At 31.4% G+C, this 20,323-nt stretch overlaps 1 protein-coding gene and 1 long non-coding RNA gene across 10 annotated transcripts in view; one reads left to right on the forward strand and one right to left on the reverse strand.

Moving 5' to 3' along the window:
- The window catches only part of LOC148283886 (coiled-coil domain-containing protein 112-like), a 20,460-nt gene extending 1,529 nt beyond the window's left edge, over positions 1-18,931 (reverse strand). The window contains exons 1-9 of one of the 9 annotated variants that reach the window (XM_088243051.1): positions 18,793-18,880; positions 11,289-11,341; positions 8,809-8,912; positions 7,456-7,574; positions 6,624-6,743; positions 6,052-6,235; positions 4,313-4,581; positions 3,446-3,642; positions 81-323 (exon numbers count right to left, since the gene is read on the reverse strand). In XM_088243051.1, the coding sequence (XP_088099177.1) occupies positions 81-323; positions 3,446-3,642; positions 4,313-4,581; positions 6,052-6,235; positions 6,624-6,743; positions 7,456-7,574; positions 8,809-8,860 (1,184 nt within the window). In that variant the 5' untranslated portion in view covers positions 8,861-8,912; positions 11,289-11,341; positions 18,793-18,880. Of the gene's footprint in view, positions 1-80; positions 353-3,445; positions 3,643-4,312; positions 4,582-6,051; positions 6,236-6,623; positions 6,744-7,455; positions 7,575-8,808; positions 8,913-10,760; positions 11,255-11,288; positions 11,342-11,479; positions 11,669-18,792 lie in introns of those variants that run through there. The other 8 variants (XM_088243053.1, XR_015825481.1, XM_088243054.1 and 5 more) reach the window with 8 other exon arrangements.
- LOC148283887 (uncharacterized) lies at positions 2,896-14,978 on the forward strand. The gene is made up of 2 exons (XR_015825484.1): positions 2,896-3,428; positions 11,666-14,978. It is a non-coding gene; the product is annotated as an uncharacterized LOC148283887 (long non-coding RNA).
- Positions 18,932-20,323: the final 1,392 nt, after the last annotated feature.

Below are 20,323 nucleotides of genomic sequence, written 5' to 3' on the forward strand. Positions count from 1 at the left end.
ATTGAAATGTTGATTTATAAATTGTAATAAACTTTCCACCAAGAAATTTTACTAACTAATTTCAATGTTTATATACATACAATTTTGGTAAAGCGTCCACATAAGACTTAGTTCCTGGGAATAGTATTGTGTCTACTGAAGAGCACTTCTTAATCCTGCTACACCACTGCTCTGTAGGCTTATCATATTGCTTGGGAGCCTTGCTTGTAGTATAGTCTGAACTTTTCTTTGGAATACGGCGTTCCAAATTATTGCAAGATTTGGTTTTCCTCAACTGATTAAGCTCTCCCTTTCTGGCGTCAATAAATTCTTGATCTCGCTGTCTGTTAATTAACAGCAATAAAAATGTTTGCTTTAAAAAATAATTTGAATAAGAATAAATTTTACTGTACCTACTAAGTAATTTTTTTTACAAAATGTACAAACACCTTTTCCACTAAGTGTTTATACGTAAATATATTTTACCCAGACTTTATAAATAGCTTAGAAATCAATAAAATATCCAAAACATACCAATAAATAAACTAAAGAATATATTATATTTATTAAATCCTCCTTTTTTAATTATTTTATCTAATCAACAAACACAAAAATAATTAAGTATAATAAACAAAAAATAAATTATACTTGATATGAAAAAACTAGTCAAAAACATTTGTCTAATATCAATATTTTTTATTTATAAATCATATATTTATTTTATTTTATAAATTTATTGCAAAAATTAGTATACATACTTAATAACAGGGAATCTATATAATACTAATTAATGTAAAATGAAAACGGAGTGTTCTCTGTTTATGATAGTCTCCATCTAACATGGCTCAGCCTGTTCTAAGTATATTCTAAAAATGCAAAATATTTTACAACGTATGTTACAAATGAATTTCATTCCCAGGAGTACTACAAGTCAATTCGGGACTTAAATATATATGTATAAATATTTTTTTTGAAGCCAAAATTAATTTATTTATCAACGCTCAAAGGGCTTTTACATATACAGAGGTTATAAACAATTTACAAATTAAAAATTACAATTTAAAATGAAAAAAATATACATATATGTATATATAAACAAATTAAAATACTAGAAACTCTATTATTATTTTTTTACAAATAATTGGTTCTTGAAGTTTGATAAAGTTACAGCAAATACATATATTTTTTGGTTATCAGAACAATTTATTAAACAAGTTATTCAGAACAACAAAGAAACGATGCAAGTTTAAAATCTTAAAAAAAAACCATTATGAGTCCAACAGGATGAGACATTTTCATTAACGATAATAAAATCGAAGTGGTTGATGAATACATTTATCTAGGACACAAAGTCAAACTTGGTAAAGATAACCAGATAGCGGAGTTACCAAGAAGAATAGGGCTAAGTTGGGCTGCTTTCGGCAAACTTAAATATATTTTTGAAAATAAACAAGTCCCTATATGCTTTAAAAGACAAGTATATGAATCTTGCATATTGCCGGTGACAACATATGGACTAGAAACCATATCTATAACACAAAAAAGTAGCCAGAAATTAAAATGCACGCAACGATCCATGGAAAGACAGATGCTCAGTGTATGTCTAAGAGACAGAATAAGAAATTAAGAAAAAAGGCGCCAAACCGGAGTTGTGGATATCATGTATTGTGCAGCGAAATTGAAATGGCAGTGGGCAGGGCACTTGGCGAAACAAAATTATGGCAGGTGGACACCCAGAATAATAAAGTGGAGACCATGGGCAAACAAAAGAAGTGTTGGAAGGCCACAGAAAAGATGGGTTGACGACATTGCCCCTATTGCTGGTAAAACGTGGATGATGAAAGCAGGTGATAGGAAGGAATGAAGACGTTTAGAAGAGATCTTTATCCAGCAATGGAGAGAATAAGGCTGCAGAAGAAGAAGAAGAAGAAAAAAAAACAAACATTTATTTAACATCATATAAAATTAAAAATATTTTTTCTTTTAATACAACAATTATTCAGTTTATTTGTCAATACAAGTGTTGGGATACTAAGTGAAGAAATATTCAAATGGTCTCCATAAATCTTATACATACATATCGTCAATTTGCACCTGAATTTTAAATATGTATGTATTGTCTTAATAACATATGCCTAGTGATGGGTACATGGGCAAAATGTTAGATTCACTAATGGGAGTTTTAGACATGATCTCATAATGGCCCAAAACATATCAATGATTGATTCTGAATAAGTTTTTTGACATTACATTTTTCTGGAGACATTTAAAAATGATTTGAATTGTGAATTAGAAAGAGGGGAAATTTCACAGACAATGAATTTTTTTTACGGGCTTGTATTACCAATAAGCGGAACACTGGTACAGTGAAACCTCCATCTATCGTTCCTCGAATAATCGTTTTCCGGGATGTGTCGTTTATTTCTTCCAACTCCAAAATAATTTCATATAAAACATACAAAAATTGATCGCATCGATCGTTTCTCTATCCAGCATTTTACCACATTCATCATTTGAATTACGATGCGTATTTGACATATTTTAATATTTTGCATATGTTCTAATGCGCAGAACGTTCGAAAGAGAAAGAGAGATATAATGACAATTAGAATAAGTTAAGGTTTCTGAAGATGATTGGCTCAGACTTGATACACAGACGAATATCAACAATTTTGTCACATTTGACGACAATATCCCAACGTGTGGGATAGAAACTATCGAAAGCTTGTGTGACGCAAGGTTGAAGGAGACAGCTGAAGATGTTGATATTGATGAAGAAGAGCCGCCGCCTGTACCTTCATTTTCAGAAGCATGCACTATCTTCGAAAGATTAAAAACATTCTGCTACTCACATTCAACAACTGATGCCGAAAAAAATATTATTTGCAAAGCCGAAAATATAATGTTGACTTACGGGAATAAAACAGTAAAGAAAGATTATTTCCAATGCAATAAACTTAATTTTTTTTTTGTTTTTGTTCTGTTTTCTAATTTTACATTTATTTACACCTGAAACTTGTCTCTTTTTAATAATTTTAACCTGCTAATGAAATGCAGATTGCCAGGGCGGTATCTTTACCTTATCTTATCTCCTTGTGTATTGACCTCTTATTCCCGCATTCGTAGTTTATTTCAATAAGTCCCTTTAAATACGATAGATAGAGGTTTCACTGTATTTATATTCTTATATTAAGCATAATCTTTCTAATGAAATTATAGTCCTACATTTGTCATATTCATTATTCCACTGTAATGGTTTGTTACGTGGAAGTAGGGTGACGGGGACTGTATTGTAAATAATTAAATATTATTTATACCTTTATAAATATGTTTTTCGTACCAGGAACCAAACCCAAAACCTCATGTATGATAGTGAAATGCGTTAACCACTATACCATGAGGCAGACACCCTTGAGTGGTTGCACCCTCATAAATTTGAATGTGAACAAGTAAGAAACTTATTTACCTGAATTCTTGAATTTTTTTATTTGCTTCCTGTGATCTTTTTTTCTTTTCTTTCATACACTGCTCCTCATCTTCCGTTAGTTTTCGTTCTATTTCTCGCTTTTTTGATTCCGTCCATTTTAATATTACTTCTTTTTCTAATTTCCTTTCAGAATCTTTTACTAACATATTTTTTCTTAGTTTTAAAATATTGTCAACCTTAAAATAATATTGTCATACCCAAAAGTTATCATATTTTTCTCTTCACTTTTGAAATTTCAATTTAAATATAGGCAGAATTGTGAATTTTACATAGTTTAAAGGTGATCACATGAAACAGTCTATGACAGGCCAGAAGTCCTGTAAATGGCTAGACTTCCATATTTACTTTTCATAAAGTTCTTTATCTCTTGAAATCAACAAAGAGTAAAATTTGAAAATTGTTTATTTACGGTAAATATTACAAATAATAATCAATACTACGTAAACTCTCAGTACGAGGATTGATTGATACACTCTACTGATGAGAAAATTATTTTGTGCCTTATCTTTTGACGCAGTCCCCATTGCCTTGTATGCACTTTTTCCAGCAATGCTCCAACATTTCTATAGCCTCGGACTAGAACATATTTTGTCCGATCAGACCAGGCAGGGGTCAGACAAATATTCTACTGAGAAGCTATATAAATGTTGGAGCGTCACCGAAGAAGTGCATACAAGTCCCCCCTGGACTACCTCAAAAAATAATGTACACAATTTTTTTCTCATTCATTTTGAAATAGGTAAACCCTCTTATGTTATTTTAGGTGAAATGAATAGACCATTTACAAAACAAAGAACTACTTTAAAATATAATCTTTAATTATTTTAGAATTATTTATCTACTTACGCAACTGTTCTCAGAGAGTTTTTTCTCAATTGCTTTATTTTTTTTCCAAATTTCTAATGTATCTTTCACTTTAATTGATTCCTGATTAATCTTTGTGGCGTTTTTTGATTGCTGTTCGCCAGTTTGCGAGTCAGTTAACATTTCTTTGTGGTATTTGTGCGCTTCTCGTAAAGCTTTCCATATTTCAACTGATTTGGATTGCATTTCTTTCAAACATTTGTATTTTGTTAACCAATTATTATGTTGGATAACTTCTTCGTATGGGATATCTATATTTGAAAAAATATGAACAGGTTAATATCAGCTTGAATAAAGTTTATAATTTGTACACGTACAATAAAAACCATCAACAACTATTGGGGTTTTTACTATCGTAATATGTAAGCATGTATTGAAATATATTTATTTTATTTATTTATTTAAAACTTCAAGAACAAAGAATAAGTACTTTGGCGGACTTATTGCTGAAAGCAATATCTTCCAGCCAACTAAAATATAATATTAGAATAAAATTAATCATTATCATCATTCCATGTACGCTCCCTAGTTGGAGCATACGATGTCCAGATGCCTCTAGACTTCTTTGTTGGCTACCAGCTCCTGTGTGTCCTCCCAAGTCAGGTTCGAGTCCCGTAGTTCTGACATAAACTGCCAACGAACAGTCAGCAGCAGACGCCGAGAACCTTGTAAAGTAGGCAAACGTGGTTAAGACTCTCAGGAGGCATCCACAGTATATGTCCCAGCCAACTGTATCGCCTTCGCTTGATGACAGTTGACACCTGAGTTTGCTGCGCCCATTCTCTTATTACTTAATTTCTTACAAAGTCAGACCACCGCAAACCCAAGATTCTTCTTCGACTTCTAGTCTCAAAACTTAGTATTTTGCTCTTTTGGGCCCTAGTAAGGTGCCATGATTTGCATCCATAGAAGAGAATATGTGTTATGCACCATTTGGTTTTCACTGAGTAAATATCAGTTCTTAAGACACCCTTTCATACTGTTGAATGTGACGCCTGCTATTCCTAACCAAATTCCCAGTTATTTTTGAAAGCTGGTATTTTCAGTAACATATACTCCCAGGTATTTGAAACCCTCGGCTCTTTCGATGACTCAGTTCGACAGAGTCAGGGAATTTTAGGCATCAAGGCACTAAGTGTTACACAGTAGTTTTTGCAATATTGATTTAAACCCATGTATGCGGAGTACCTATTTAGACTATCTACTACAGTGGCTTGTAGACCCCCGATTAAACCGTAAATTATTAATTATTATTATAACCGCATCGGCAAACTCTAGGCCGCAGAGTTTGCGGGAGGAGATGGATATTCCTCAGTCTAGTGGAATCGACAGTTTCAAAAATCAAAAGTAAAATGTTTTTGCTATCAGTATACTGATATCTTTTCATGGAATATTGAAAATAAAACAAACCTTTTGGTTTATTCATTTAACAATATTTGTATAAAACAATAGTGTATACTAATAATAAAAAATAAATTAATTAAACACCTGCCTTAATCGCCCGCTTTTATTTTTATAAGCAGTAAAAAACATTTGAAAATTCTTGGAGATTTTTTTACGGGTAGAACCCGTTTTTTATATTATTATGTTATGTTATGTGAAAAATGGTAAATAAGTTAATTAGTACTTATAACGATCATTTTAACATACTAATAATAATAAAAAAATATTCATATAAATGCATGTGTATTTTTGTAGAATTAGGCAAATTTAATATTTACCAGGAAGAATGTTTTGGAGTGTTTTATAAATCTTTTCCACATCAGTATAGCTTGATGTATCAGTATCACTTATTAGATTAGTACATTTGTTCCAACATTTCATGAACGTATTGTGTTCCACCTCACCCCATCCCCCTGTATGACCGCCTGTCTTTTGTAAAAAAGTTTGAAATCTCCTCACATCCTATTGATGGAATTATAAAATTATAATTATAGTATTATTATTACAAAATATCCAACTAAAGCGCAATATAAACATTTTCAGTTAAAAGGGTTATTTTTTTCACCTCAATAATTAATATTAACTATACTCAAAAAAAAAAAATTGTTTCAGTTCAGTTATTTCATTTATTTTAATTGATAAAACTACTTTAATACATTTTAAAATAGATGATCTTTGCTTTCTTATAAAATCAAAGTTTAGACTTCAAATTCAGAGTTTAAAACAATACCAAATGAATCGCAAACCGATCAGTACGCTTACTCCATGCCGTCAACTATCTAAATATTTTTAAAAACAAATATGTGTGATATTAATACTTTATAAATAAAAACAATATAAAATAAATTACTTGATTTTCTGCATTAAAATTTCTCTTAGTAAACTTTTTGTTTGGACTGGGTTGTGTCGTAGTGTTTTTAATCAAATCAATTCCTTGTTCACCATGTAAAAGTTGTTCGGATATTTTAATCTAAAAAATAGTAAAGTTCTACAAGATATAAGAAGAATAAATCATTTTCTTATTCATTTTATTTGGTTGAATAAATAAGCGTATTGATATACACATTGAATTTTTTTGTAACATTTTATCCTCCTGAATAATATAACGTAGTTATGTATTTTAAAAATCTTAGTTGGTATTTGATCATGCGAGTTGAACATTTAAAAAAAATCTTGTTCATTTAATCCAGGCAAAATGAAAAAGCCAACAATTAGGCCAGTCATTCTCAAAGTAGGCAATAAAGAAGCCTCCCTGTGGGCGCTGAAGGCCTTCGCCCCTCGGTGGTAGAAGGTCTAGAGAAAATTGGGGGGACTGAGGCAGTCTAGGGGAACGATGACTGATTTTACAAAAAGGCAAAAAATTATGTTTTCCTAATAGTTACTTACTAAACTAATATTAATTTCTTTCTTATCCTTTCCCTGTTTTGGTTTTATTTATCACGGCTTTCTTTGATCATGTGCTGTGCAATCAAGTTTTTGTTAAACAGCGTGATATGATTATCTGTACCTGTTCTAACTTGCTCATTACGAACTTAGTCACATGATGTAAGTGATTAATTGCATGTTAATCTTATTCGTGTCGGTGCGTGTGGTATTTAAGGTTGCCAACCCTCCCGAAATTCTAATATTCAACCGGAAATAGACTAAGAAATCTAGTTACTTGACAAATGTGAAAACCAAACCTTTTCTAATAAAAAAAATTCTTTTTTTTGCAGGAGCTCTAATTCATTTTTGATATGTGATTTCACATCTGATAATTGTTTCTCCAAACCAGTCAAGTTATTTTTGTAGAATTCCACATCTGTAAAATAAAACAAAATTAATGAAATAACTGCACATAAATTCTTATTCCTCCTCTTTTGTTTTTGGAACCAGTTGTAATATGTATTGTATTTAACCCTAGAATACAAAAATGTCATCTGTCAGACTACATGACAAATCCCGAAACCTTTCCCTATCCAAGAGAGAGCACCACGCAAATGTCTGCGGTGAATGTCGGGCCATCTAGGTTTCTTTTTTCTGTAAAAATAGGGTATCTCTTTATATTTACCCAAGTAGTCTGTCAGAATACACCTTTACAATGATGCTTGGTACAAGTCGCCTTTGTAATCTGTGTTAAAGAAATTTAACTGATCAACTTCAGAAAAATTATAATTTGAGAAATTCTTGTTTCTTTATGGCCATTGAGTTTATTGTCCATTATTGTACTATGAAATTGAATCTATCCACATAATGTTATAAAAAAATCTGTTAAATATCATCATCATTCCAGATCGGTTCTCTCGATGGAGCATTGTCCACAAACAGCCTTCAAGTCTGGCTGTCAGCTGTCAACTCCTGCATATCTTCCTAAGTGTCCCATACTTCTCATGTGGATCTCCTGAATGATAAAACCCTTATATGCATTGCTATTTTTTCAAATGGGTGTTTTTATTTATCAATATGAAAGGGATTTCTACTCATTATTGTTATATTCCAGTTCTATATAGGTGATGGGTCAAAAAGACCTTAAAATGTAATGAAGGATCTCGTTATAAAAGAGCTTATCAATCTTTTAATTTATTATTATTATCCTGGCATTCCTGGCACCTTACTAAAACTCAAAGTCCCAAGCTTCCGAGTTTCATAACTGAGTAAGTGCTTGAGAGAATATTAGGTATAAGGTCGTTCGATTTCATAACTAACGTTGAAGCCGGAGAACGAACATTGCAGCCTCCTATAATAAGTATTTTGAGGGTGCGACGGTGGACCTGGCTTGGACACCTGCTGCGAATGCCTCAGGAGAGCCTTAATCCAAGTTGCCTCTTCTTCTCACCTACGGGCTCCTGCCATCTTGAAAGACCGTCGACGACGATCTTTCGGCTTTATTCGGCGGAACTAAAGGACATGGGATTGATGTGGGAGGAGGCGAGAGTGCTGGCTAGCGATAGGGTCTCCAGGAGGCGTCTGAGTATGTTTGCCTGCTCCGCTTAGGAGCGGATGTGAAAAAAAAGAGAAGAATAAATAAAATAAAAAACATTTCTTTTTAGTTTTACCAAGATTTTTCATTTTTTCTTGTGATGAAACATTTTCACTGAGAATTTCCATGGATTGATTGATTGAAAAACATCGCTCGTTCAAAAATTGCACATCTTGTTTTCTGCAATTAAAAAACAGTAAATTACAAAAATATTTTCAATAAGTTATTATACCAGCCAACGACAATTCATATGTAGAACTAAATGCCAAGACTTCTATATTTTTCCCTTTTTCCAAAAATTTCTTGCTCTTTGTTGCCATGTCTCTATGTTTATGAACTACCTTCAGGTTTTAATCCTTAATTCAAATCAATTCATTTATTTAAATATAACAAATACATAACATATATTCAATACGTACATATTATAAAAAAGAAAAAAATACATAAAAGAGAATCATGTCAAAGTAGTAGGAGAATCCTGCTTCGGAAAACGCCTTAGCATACATGGAACAGATCAATATCCAGAGCGATGTTGTTCAGCATAGCGGTAGCCCTTTCAACAGGCATAACCATAGGCAGGTTGGTCCTGTTTATCGGAATATGAAACAATCTATGCTGACGCTGTCATAGGTAATTATCAGGAACATACAAACCAATGTTCATCATAATCTCAGAATTATCAACCACACCGCGCAACAATCAATGAAAATGTGTAGTCAAATACACATTCCTTCTAGTCTCTAAACTGTTGTAGCCAAGCATACCCTGGAGAAACTCGGTCGGGTAGAGTCAAGGATAATACTCGCACTCTCGCATGTAGAGATATCTCAGAAACTTCTTTTGGATTTTCTCTATCATAAGAGAGTACTTCAGTTCATGTGGCCCCCAAATCAAGGAGTCTACTTCGCACCAAGGAGTTGTAAAGAGTTCTCAGTATGCGGGTATTTTCGAAAACCCTGGCAGTACGCAGAACAAATCCTAATATCTTCAATGCATTACCACTGATTGTCTCTATGTGTTCATGAAATGTCAGGGTGCTCATAAATCTAACGCCCAGATCCTTAACATTCGATGTTCTTATCAGATTCTGGTCATTCATTTTGTAGCGAAAAAGTTGAGTTTTTTGGGCCCTAGTAAAGGACGTGATCGAACACTTGGAAACATTAAACCTAAGTTTGTTTCGCCTTCCCCATTCAGATATATTAGATATATCCGCTTGAAGAAGACGAAAATCGTCAGAAGTTGTCACCATTAAGAATAGTTTTAAGTCATCCGCAAACAACAGAAAACGCGAGTTCAAAATTACATTTTTAATATTATTAATAAAAATTGAGAACAACAATGGACCCAGGTTAGAGCCTTGCGGGACACCCGAGAAAGCATGGAAACATTCTGACGCGAATAGACCGTAGGAAACGTACTGGTTTCTATTTTGGAGGTAGCTCGCCATTAATTTTAACATACCATCCGAGAAACCGATCTCATACAGCTTATTTAATAAGACATCATGGTCGACAGTATCAAAGGCCTTGGCGAAATCATTATATGAACAGTTCTGCATCCAGAGCTTCCGTGGCGTAGTTCGTAAAAACCGTTATATTGGTTTCAACCGAGCGGCCTTTCCTAAACCCATGTCGTTCATCAATAATAAATGGCTCTACTCGGGAAGTGACGATTTTACATATGATAATTTCAAATATCTTCGCTGGTGCAGAAAGAACAGCTACAGGTCTGTAATTTTCTACTGATGACTAAGATCCACTCTTATGTATAGGTGTTACTTTTGATGAATTCCATGTTTCTGGGAAGACTTAATGCATCCTTAATGTATATAATTGGACTCACAATACGGTTAGTAAATTTATTTACACCTACCTAAAATAATACAGATTTAGACATATATGTTGGTACCCAAAATATTGTTTGGGGAGTACAGGCATTTCCCATCTCGGTTGAAATCATCTTAGCATAGAATTAGATTATTATAATTCTATGCATCTAAGATAAAATAAAAAGGTTGAAATTTACCTTTTTCGTTCCAAATCAGAAACAAAATGCTTCAAGTCATCACATTTTGTATTTTTAATAGCAGTGAGTGTATTATTATACAAAATTTGTTCTTGAGCTTTTAATCTTTTCATCAACGTGTGAAATTTTATAAAATAATCTGTTGATTTAGCAATTTTGCTTTTATAAAATAAATGATCCATTATTTTAAACAAAAATATATTAATTACACTTTCAACAACGTAGGAATAATGTTTTCTTACATTCATTGACTATGTATTATTACCATAGCAACTGGAAACAGTAACATTAATATTTGTAACCAAGTAACAACAAAAATAAATAGGGTAACATCCACCGACGTAAAATAAATAGACACTTTACTCAGAGATAATGTAGAACTATTACTAGTTACTTTACTCCTATACCAGCCAGATCTAAGATATGGCAAATATTGCATTGTCACCAGTAGTAAGTAAAAACGGAGATAGTGAATCACAATACACGTGCAAACATTGATGTGAGGATGAGATATATATATTTCCTTACTTTATTTCGGTTTAACTCGTTACCATAGTAACGAAATTAGCTGGCAGCTTGCACTGTAATGAGGAAGTTCAGTATTATTAGTTCAGCAAAAAAGACAATATAATTTTCATACAAAATATTTATTTAAAACTTTTAACATTTTTGTGAACAAACCATCTTTTACAATATGACAAAAGTAATTACATACATACATGGAATAGACATCGAATAAAAAATAACAGTGGGAAATAGATGGATACTAAAGATAACTGTATTTAAAACTGCGCCATGCGTTACATGTTCGGTAAATTTCACATTAAGTGGTAACATGTCATTTATATCAAATTGGCAAAATTCCAAACATTGCCAGATTGACATGCGCAAATTATTTTTTTCAGGACGAGAACCTGACTTGAGAGAACGCTAAGGAATTGGCAGCGAAAAGAGATGCATAGACTCTTTGCAAATTCAAAAAGTTAAAATTAAATTTATTTCTTTATATAATCACTTTGTAAAGCGCCCTTAAGGTATTATATTACGAAAATGGCGCTATATAAATTATCTATAATAATAATAATTATAATTAAAAATATGATCTAACTAGGAAGTGAACATGGAATGGTGATGATGATGAAAAATTACCCGGATGGAAGATTCAATCAGTTTTACAATGCCAAGAAGCAGAGGAAATAATAAATGTTTTACAGACAAACAGATAAAACATAAATACGATTTAGGGATGTACTCTTTCTTTTATTTCACAAATTTTATAATATCACATAAATATATAATTTATAACATTTTTTACAAATCATATCATACAAAAAATATTTCCTCATGTTTGGCACTTCAAAATTATTTAGAAATAAAATTTACAGGATTTTTCAACCCTTTTCTTGGCAATGTGATCTCATCTTTCGCATGAACTAAAACACGAGCAAAACAGCATTTAGTTAAAACTGCTTTACCATATTTTGCATTCCTAACTGCATTATCACGATTCATAATAAATTATAATTGAAACAAAAAAAAATATTTTTCATTCTGCCAAGACAAGGGTTCAAAAGGACTCACATTGGACAATGATATTTAGAAGTAATAATATGTATACATTTGAATATTTGTCAATGAAAATATAAAATAGGCATAAGCTTATTTGTGGCTATTTCAATTTGAATTATGAGATGTTCTAGCTTAGGAAGTATGTTTTAAAAATGTACAATATTAATAAGGAAGTTCAGTGGTTTTTTTATTATTTGTTAATAAGACTATCAAACTAATAAATATATATTTATGCTTTGTATTCTCATCACTATGATTTTTTTTTATATTTTGTAAATTTATCCCCCCGTGAAGTCACCAGTTCTCATCAGGGAGTTGTCCTGACATTTGAAAGTAGGACCCCATAACTGTCAAAATGTACCAAACGTTGAAAAAAATGGCTCCCCAGAAACCGAAAATCTATTGCACCACGTGTCAACACTATCATTGATTGGGTGATTAGCAAGAACTTGTGACATCGTTCAAAGTAGTTTGTTTTTATTAATTTTTTGATATATTTTTGAGAAACTTTTTAGTACAATTAAACGCTCTAATTTTTACCGCCTGTAAGCAAACATTGTTTGTATCCCAATTTCCATAGCACTGAAATTCCTTAGTAAAAAATCAATAACTATATTGCAAGGGTATGTTCGCTGTGTTCAAGCTGTAGTGAAAACTTTGTCTTAATATGCTAGTGTGCAATAAAAAAAATATTTTGAAGTAAAAATGACCCCTTAAAGAGATTACATACTTATTTGTTGATTATTGGACTTTTTAGAGAAAAATGACTCTAAGGTTGTGTTCAAAATATGAATATTCAACAACAAAACATAAAATGAATCATAAGAAATAGAATCTAGTCAAATAAATAATCTTTTTTGAACAGGTTTAATATATCCTTAATTTGTGTAATTGTAATTCTTTATTCAGTAACATTAAGGGTTCGTGATAATATTGTCAAATATAAATACAGAGTATTATATCCCAGTTTTGTGAAACATAAAAAATCACAAAAAAATTGGGTGAAAACCTTTGCCTTTAAGAGGTTTTCGACACTTTGGGCATTTTTTGCTGGTAACCTTGATTTTGTTCATACAAGTCGCGCAAAATATATGACCACAGAAAGTAGACACTGCATTCCCTTGTGTAAAAGGTTCCAAGCAAACGGGACACTCTCCAAATTGTTTGGCCGGGGCGATTGGTTCTTTGTTTTGGGAACATATACTATCGAGGAGCATATTATTGACTACGCCAGTTTGAGAACTTTTATTGGTAATGATATCATCAGGTGGTAAATTCTCAGTAGCTGTGTTGTGAGGAGGATTATTTACAGGGGAATTATTTGGAGAAGTGGAACTGTGAGAAACATATTTATAAAAAGTATTATGAGAGTTATTTTTGGTTTTGTTTAGAATATTTTGAGGAGAAGAAAGATGAGAAACATACTTATAAAATACCCTGTGTTGATTTTTTTTGTGAGGCGAGCTACTTTTTAGTAACCTGTTATTATGAAAAAATGATAAATGTGGTTGTACATTCGATTCCGTAACACGATCAGACGTGCTATCTGCACTTTGAACATTTGTAGAATTTGACGATGTGTCAGAGTCTATATCGATAACCTCAGATATAGTTCGTCGGTGCGGAAAATAATTCCTTGATAAATCTATTGTTTCAACAACCCTCGGTCGTTTGTTTTTCACACATCTGTCTCTTAATTTCATTCTTTTATATTCCCTCGAAGCTTGTAATGTTGAAGGAATTTTAATAGTCGACGCCATCAATACTGATTCAGGTAGCAATCTGGGATTAGTTTTTTCTTCAGAACTCGAACCTGATTTATGCTTATCGAAAAAATCTCTCACGATAGTTCTCATTTTTTCAAACACATTTGGAAGTCTTTCATCTATTTGGCAATTTTCAGGAACCAGGTCTACTTGTGGACAAATTGTAGCTGGTGAAGTTCTCGGTGTATCTGCGATAGAATCCAGTTGTATTACTTTACTTGTCGAGGGTAAATCCAACACAGCATCGTTGCCTGCTACTAATCGATCAACATCTACTATCTCACAGTCGGTCGCTGCAGGCGAAGTCTTCAACGCATGCCTTACTGGTTTAACTCGATCTACATCTACTATTTCGCAGTCTGTGTTTGAATGTAAATTAAGCGCTGCATTATTTTCTGCAATCAACTGATCTACATTGACTATTTCACAGTCCGAATCATACATATTTTGACTTGTTTCATTAAGTAAATCTATAACTCTTCTTGAAGTGCTTCTTTTTCGCTTTTTGTAAGTTGAAGCGAGTGATTTTATCACTTCTTCTTCTAAAAGCGATATGCATTGTTGGGTATATTCAATCTCAGAACCAGACGAGCATTCTATAATAGTATCTGAATCCTTTGTTGGATTTGATTCACCTGTACTGTTAGAATCACATTGCATTTCAGTGTCGACAGACACATCCTCGGAAAGTATTGGAACGGTACTAGTAGCTTTGTTAAATCTCGTATCATTTAAATCTATGGTGATATTATCGCTTGACGTACTGGGAAGTGGCGAGAAGCTTCGGAAATCAAGCGAGTTGTTTAAGTTCATATTAATTTCATTTTTGAGAGGGTCTGGGGCATTTTCTTCTAGTTTTACATCTTGAAAATCTTCATTGTATGTTATTGTAGAATCAGTATTTTCACCGTCATCTTCATTTTTAGACGGATCTAGAGCCATTTCTTCTGGTTTCCCAACTTGAAAATTTACATTGTATGCTAGGATAGAATCAGTATTTTCAATATCATTTTTATTAACTCCTGTGTGGGCGCCAGCATCTGAAGAGTCACACATATTGCCTCAATTGTATTTAAAATCATATGAGACTTTTTACAATATAAATAATACAGACAGCAAATAATAGGATAGACGTAAGTTTGCTTCTGGTCGAGAGTAGAGTATTTACATTTCAAACAAATGAAATGTGTAAAAGTTACCCAACCACGATATGATTAACTTTTTTTAAACTGATCACAGACTTTTTTTCCGTTTTCTATCAAGTTGTTACAAGTTAACAAACAAAAACGATATCCGAAAATGCATCAATTTATTATTTTTTAAAGATGTTGACAGTTACCAACTCCACAGAAAAATAAAAGATGACTAAAAAAAAAGACAAAACAGCTGAATATCTAAAAATAAATAATACATACCACAGACTATGAAAATCAAAGAAAGACAGGAATAAGTTACAAGTGCCTATCTACTAATAAATTATAATAAAAACATTCGGTACAAAACCAAAAACTTTGGTGTTGACAAAACTGATTGATGGAAATATTTTTTAGTCATCGCCTTTGATTCAAAAGACGGATGATCCAACCAAACTGCACATTTTTTTTCACTGATCTCTACAGTCTATACTTTTGTAATAAGTATTTCACATAAGTACATATTATTATTATATTAGGTAAAAATTCTTACTAAAGAAATCGAACTGAAATAAGTCGGCCTTGTCATGAAATGGTTGACATGCTAACCTACCGAGGTCATGTGTTCGATTTCTGACAGGGTGGACGTGAAACATTGATTTTTAAACTACCACATTTCAATATTCCTGGACTAGCACCTAAAAACTAATTACCTTACCTTCATGTATCAGATAATTGAACTACACTACATTTTGTTTACTAACACCGTCCCCTATCCACCACTGGGAGCAGAAAGGGAGATGATGATGATTTATTGTTATTTTCGAATGAACGATTTTAATAATTTCCTCTTAAATAAATAATAATAACAAAACTGCACTAACCCGCTAACTAGGAGCGCAAGGCAAAACTCAAACCTAGGAATACCTTTGGCTCATATAAAATTAATGTACAGCAATACACATTACTATGAAAAGACATTTTATTTTATGATTCTTTCAGTTTTCGCAAATTGTTGTCTTAGTACCTACCCACTAAAATCTCTAAAAAAATAACAATCCGATACATTAAAATATTTAAGCAGGTAAACATTTTTGTCTGTAATAAATAAAATGTTACCCACTTAAAAATAATATTATCATCATTATTTCTGTCAGCTCTCAGTATCATTAGTGCATAAGACACTGCATTGGTACTCCAAATGCAGTGTATCTTGATATTTTTCATGAGATAGAAGTAAGGTGTCTTACACTAACTTCAGGTGCCAGTCTAAGAAAAATTGAATATTGCAGTGTAGAATTACTTCAAAAACGAATATTTCACCACCACTCTGCCAGGAATTCACCGTCACATTAGGGGGCGGACTTACCTTCACACGATTTTCTATTTCAGGATTTTTACTAAATTGTAGCAATCGAGTCGAAAACATTCGTCCAGTAGTCCAGGGCTCTGAATTATATTTCACACACGAAACTCGCCTGGATACAGAACTTATTATAGTTTCCCGAAAACGCGTATTTAATTTAAGTTTTATGTAAATGAACTAAATGAATAGTACCTGCATACTTAAAAAATTTCAAGGTATTGAAAAATTCAATGTATTCACATAACTATGTGCCTTTTTTCATTAGCGTATACCTCAGAAATTTATTAGATTTTTGAATAATTAATTTTTTTGCTGTCTTTCGCAGACCTTTTTTCTGTATTCATCAATATTCGTACATATTTTAAATCTTATAAGTCTTTATAATAAACTTCAAGTAAAAATATTTTGAATATCGATTGATTGTACCTATGCAACATGAATTTTTTTTTTTTTTTTTTACTATTAATTGAGTCAGATTTCATGGTGTAGTGATTAGCATGTTTAGCTTCTAAATAACATAGTATCAAAAGTTTATATACCGTTGAAATTAAGGAATTATTACTTATTTTTATGCATTTTTTAAAAATAGATATGTCAAAAGAAAACGCATTATTTTAAAGGTGGTTGTCTAGGCTGCTAAAAAAAATCGTAAAAAGTAAAAAGATTTTGCGATACAGATTGTATATAAGTAGATTTTTATAATACATGTAATTTAGTAGTAGGTACTCGCTATAATGTATCGTTTACTTGGGTTTATTATTACAATATATTGTGTAATACTATAAAACCTTTCATCAGTCATAATATTATATTATGTAGATAAGTGAAGTATTGAAAATATGTTTTTGAGATTAAAAAAAAAAAAAATCTTTATTAACGTGAGTACAAAATATTTGACTTTGTTACAATGAAAATATTATGAATCTATAATTTTGGTATTTTAATGGTTGAAAACAAATTTGAACAGAAATACAATAAATGTATTTATTATGGTAGGTACATATGGCACGCATGTAAATGTAAAATGATAATTATTTTGGACGCTTATTGTAAAAATAAGTAGAGTGAATCAATAAATTTTATCATTAATTTGCAATCAATGTGAATGTGAGATGTATAGAATTAAATATATTTTATAATATAACTTTTTCAATAAATACGTTATTTAGCGTCATTGCCATTACGTATCAATAATTGTTAGTTCATTGCTTGGTGTCCGTTTAGCATATTTTCAAATAATAAGAAAAAAGGTGCACAACTTAGGAAGAGAAAGAAAACAAAACATCAATACTTGTGTTTCGAATACTCACCCAATGTGCATGAAAAAATAATAATATAAAATATTTTTATATTTTAGATTCAAATAACTGCATAAGGCATCGAGCACGCGCTTATAATCTATCATGGATCTTGCACGAAAATATGTCTACAAAAATGAAATAAATATCTACAGCTGCGATGTATGCGGAATTTCTGGAAATTCTTTTGTTCAGCTTGATGAACATTTAAAAGGAAAAAAACATTTGATGAAAATTTTTAGCGAAGAATCAACAAAAACACATCGAGCTAAATCATATTTTATGAACAATATTGAAATACGTGCACCTTTGTTTGTATTTTCATTTTTGTATTTAAGTCTTTCCATATATTTTTATTACCTTTTCTCATATTTAAAAATGTGATAAATATCTATAATATATTTTCCATTACGCCGAATATGGTTTGCAGTTTTTTGGCACTTACAACTTTTTATCGTCAATTAAAATTAAAATTCCCGCTTGTTTTTTATTGGTTGACTTGTAGGTCCCAAGCGTTCTCGGCTTCTATGCGCAGATGCAACTGCGCATATCTGTTATATAGCAGCCATTTTATATTAGTGCCCGAGAAAAACATATTCGAATGTCATTTTTTTATGAAATTACGTTATAAGTATAATTTATTGCGGTACATAGCGTTTCAAAATTCATTCCTTAGTTATATATTTTCAAATGTGAGTACTTTATATTGACTAATTTATTATCATATATAGTTTTAGAGCTTGTATATTATATGTCTCCTTGCATCCCTCCAGTAGTTTGCAAAAATTGAGTGGGGTGTAGTAGCGAATTGCAAAATTTATTATGATTATACGTTTGAACCTCCCACTTTTTTTTATGTATTCTCAACAGATGTAATTATTTAGCATAATGGTTTCTTACTTGTTTCGTAATGGAATTGTTTGCGGAACTTTTTCAATAAATTGACATTCAACTATACCTAGACGTCAGTAACAAATTTTGGCAATATGACATAACTTATACATATTCCAATGTTAGTACGCCTCAACTGTGATTTATGTTTTGATGACTGATTTCAATTTTTGTTGTTGTTTTGTTTTCATTTTTTGCAATTAAAATATTAAGTAGGTAAACGTTTAATTCGATAGTTAGATTGGCCATTTTATCGACGGCCAGGGGCGGTTGGGTGGCAAATAATAATTTGTTCTACGGCTGACCATTGCGCTCATCAAAATAAAAAATACAAACTTTTCAACTCATTGCAGGTAGTTTTATACTGACCGCAAAGCGATATTTCAGATTTGAAACTTTGAAATAAAAAGTTCTAGCGATGATACACCCAAATATTTTTTCACCTACCTATTCGAAATCAATCTTTTATAATATAGGAAGAGTTTGGTCTTTGGGTATTGTGATTAATGATCAATTATTTATATTTATTATCACAATTTTAAAAACTCGGTTATTTTTTTATAAAACATATCTCTCTGTCTCTGTAACCTTTTCTTTGTTTTATATACTTACCTACCTGAACTTTTTTGTGTAGGTAGTGGTTTTGTTTTAAATTCAATATGATTTAGGCCCCTTCTTTACTTAATTAAGTACTAAATTAAAGTTTTTAAAAGTAAAATATAACAAATGGGTGCTTTATTATTGCTTTTAAAAATATAACCTGTAATAAATATGAAAAAATATTTATCTACTTATCACTATAAACATATATACAATTAATTTGTACACTATTTAATGTTTTTTTCAAAACAACAAATTTCTCTGTTACAGAAATAGTTTCTCTGATCAAATAAATGCTAGTAAAAAGTTTCAGTTTTTTCATTACATACAAAACTACCTTCAATAATATCACTGGAAACTTATGTATTTGTAAACTAACCCATTTTGAAACCAAATTAATTGCTATTATTTAATATGTGGCCAGTAGGTATGCCAGTAGGAATTCTGTTTATTCAAACTCCAGTCATCCGTATTGCCAAATACCCGAATCGTTATCAGGAAATAAAAAATAAAGGTGTTTTTAATTTAACTGTGCAATTAACTTTGCTAGACATGTTAAAGTAGTTTTTAATATGATACCAGTTTGCTTTCAAAACCAGCTCCGACTCATTAATCCGGATAATAGGAGTTTTACAGTATATTTATTTTTTAATTGCCTAAACTAAAAGAAAATGGCCCGACATATTGTTTGGACATATTAAAAATATTGATCAAAATCATAGCAAGTTATAGAGATTTTATTGCAAAGTTCTCTGAGTCCCCCTTGTCCGAAAATGATGCAATTTTTTTGAGTTTTTTTTGTGTGGAATTATTTGTACTTATTATTTTTTTTATGTAATGAAAATTATTTTGTTGTGAGTGGGAGTTAGCTGGTAAATTTTCCACCATAATGACGTAACACTCGTATCATATTGTCTTTTGATATGTGTCTAAATGGTTG

Source organism: Micrasema longulum, unplaced genomic scaffold (genome assembly GCF_059751315.1).
Source record: "Micrasema longulum isolate JH-2025_06_02 unplaced genomic scaffold, ASM5975131v1 h1tg000183l, whole genome shotgun sequence".
Lineage (NCBI taxonomy): Eukaryota > Metazoa > Arthropoda > Insecta > Trichoptera > Brachycentridae > Micrasema > Micrasema longulum.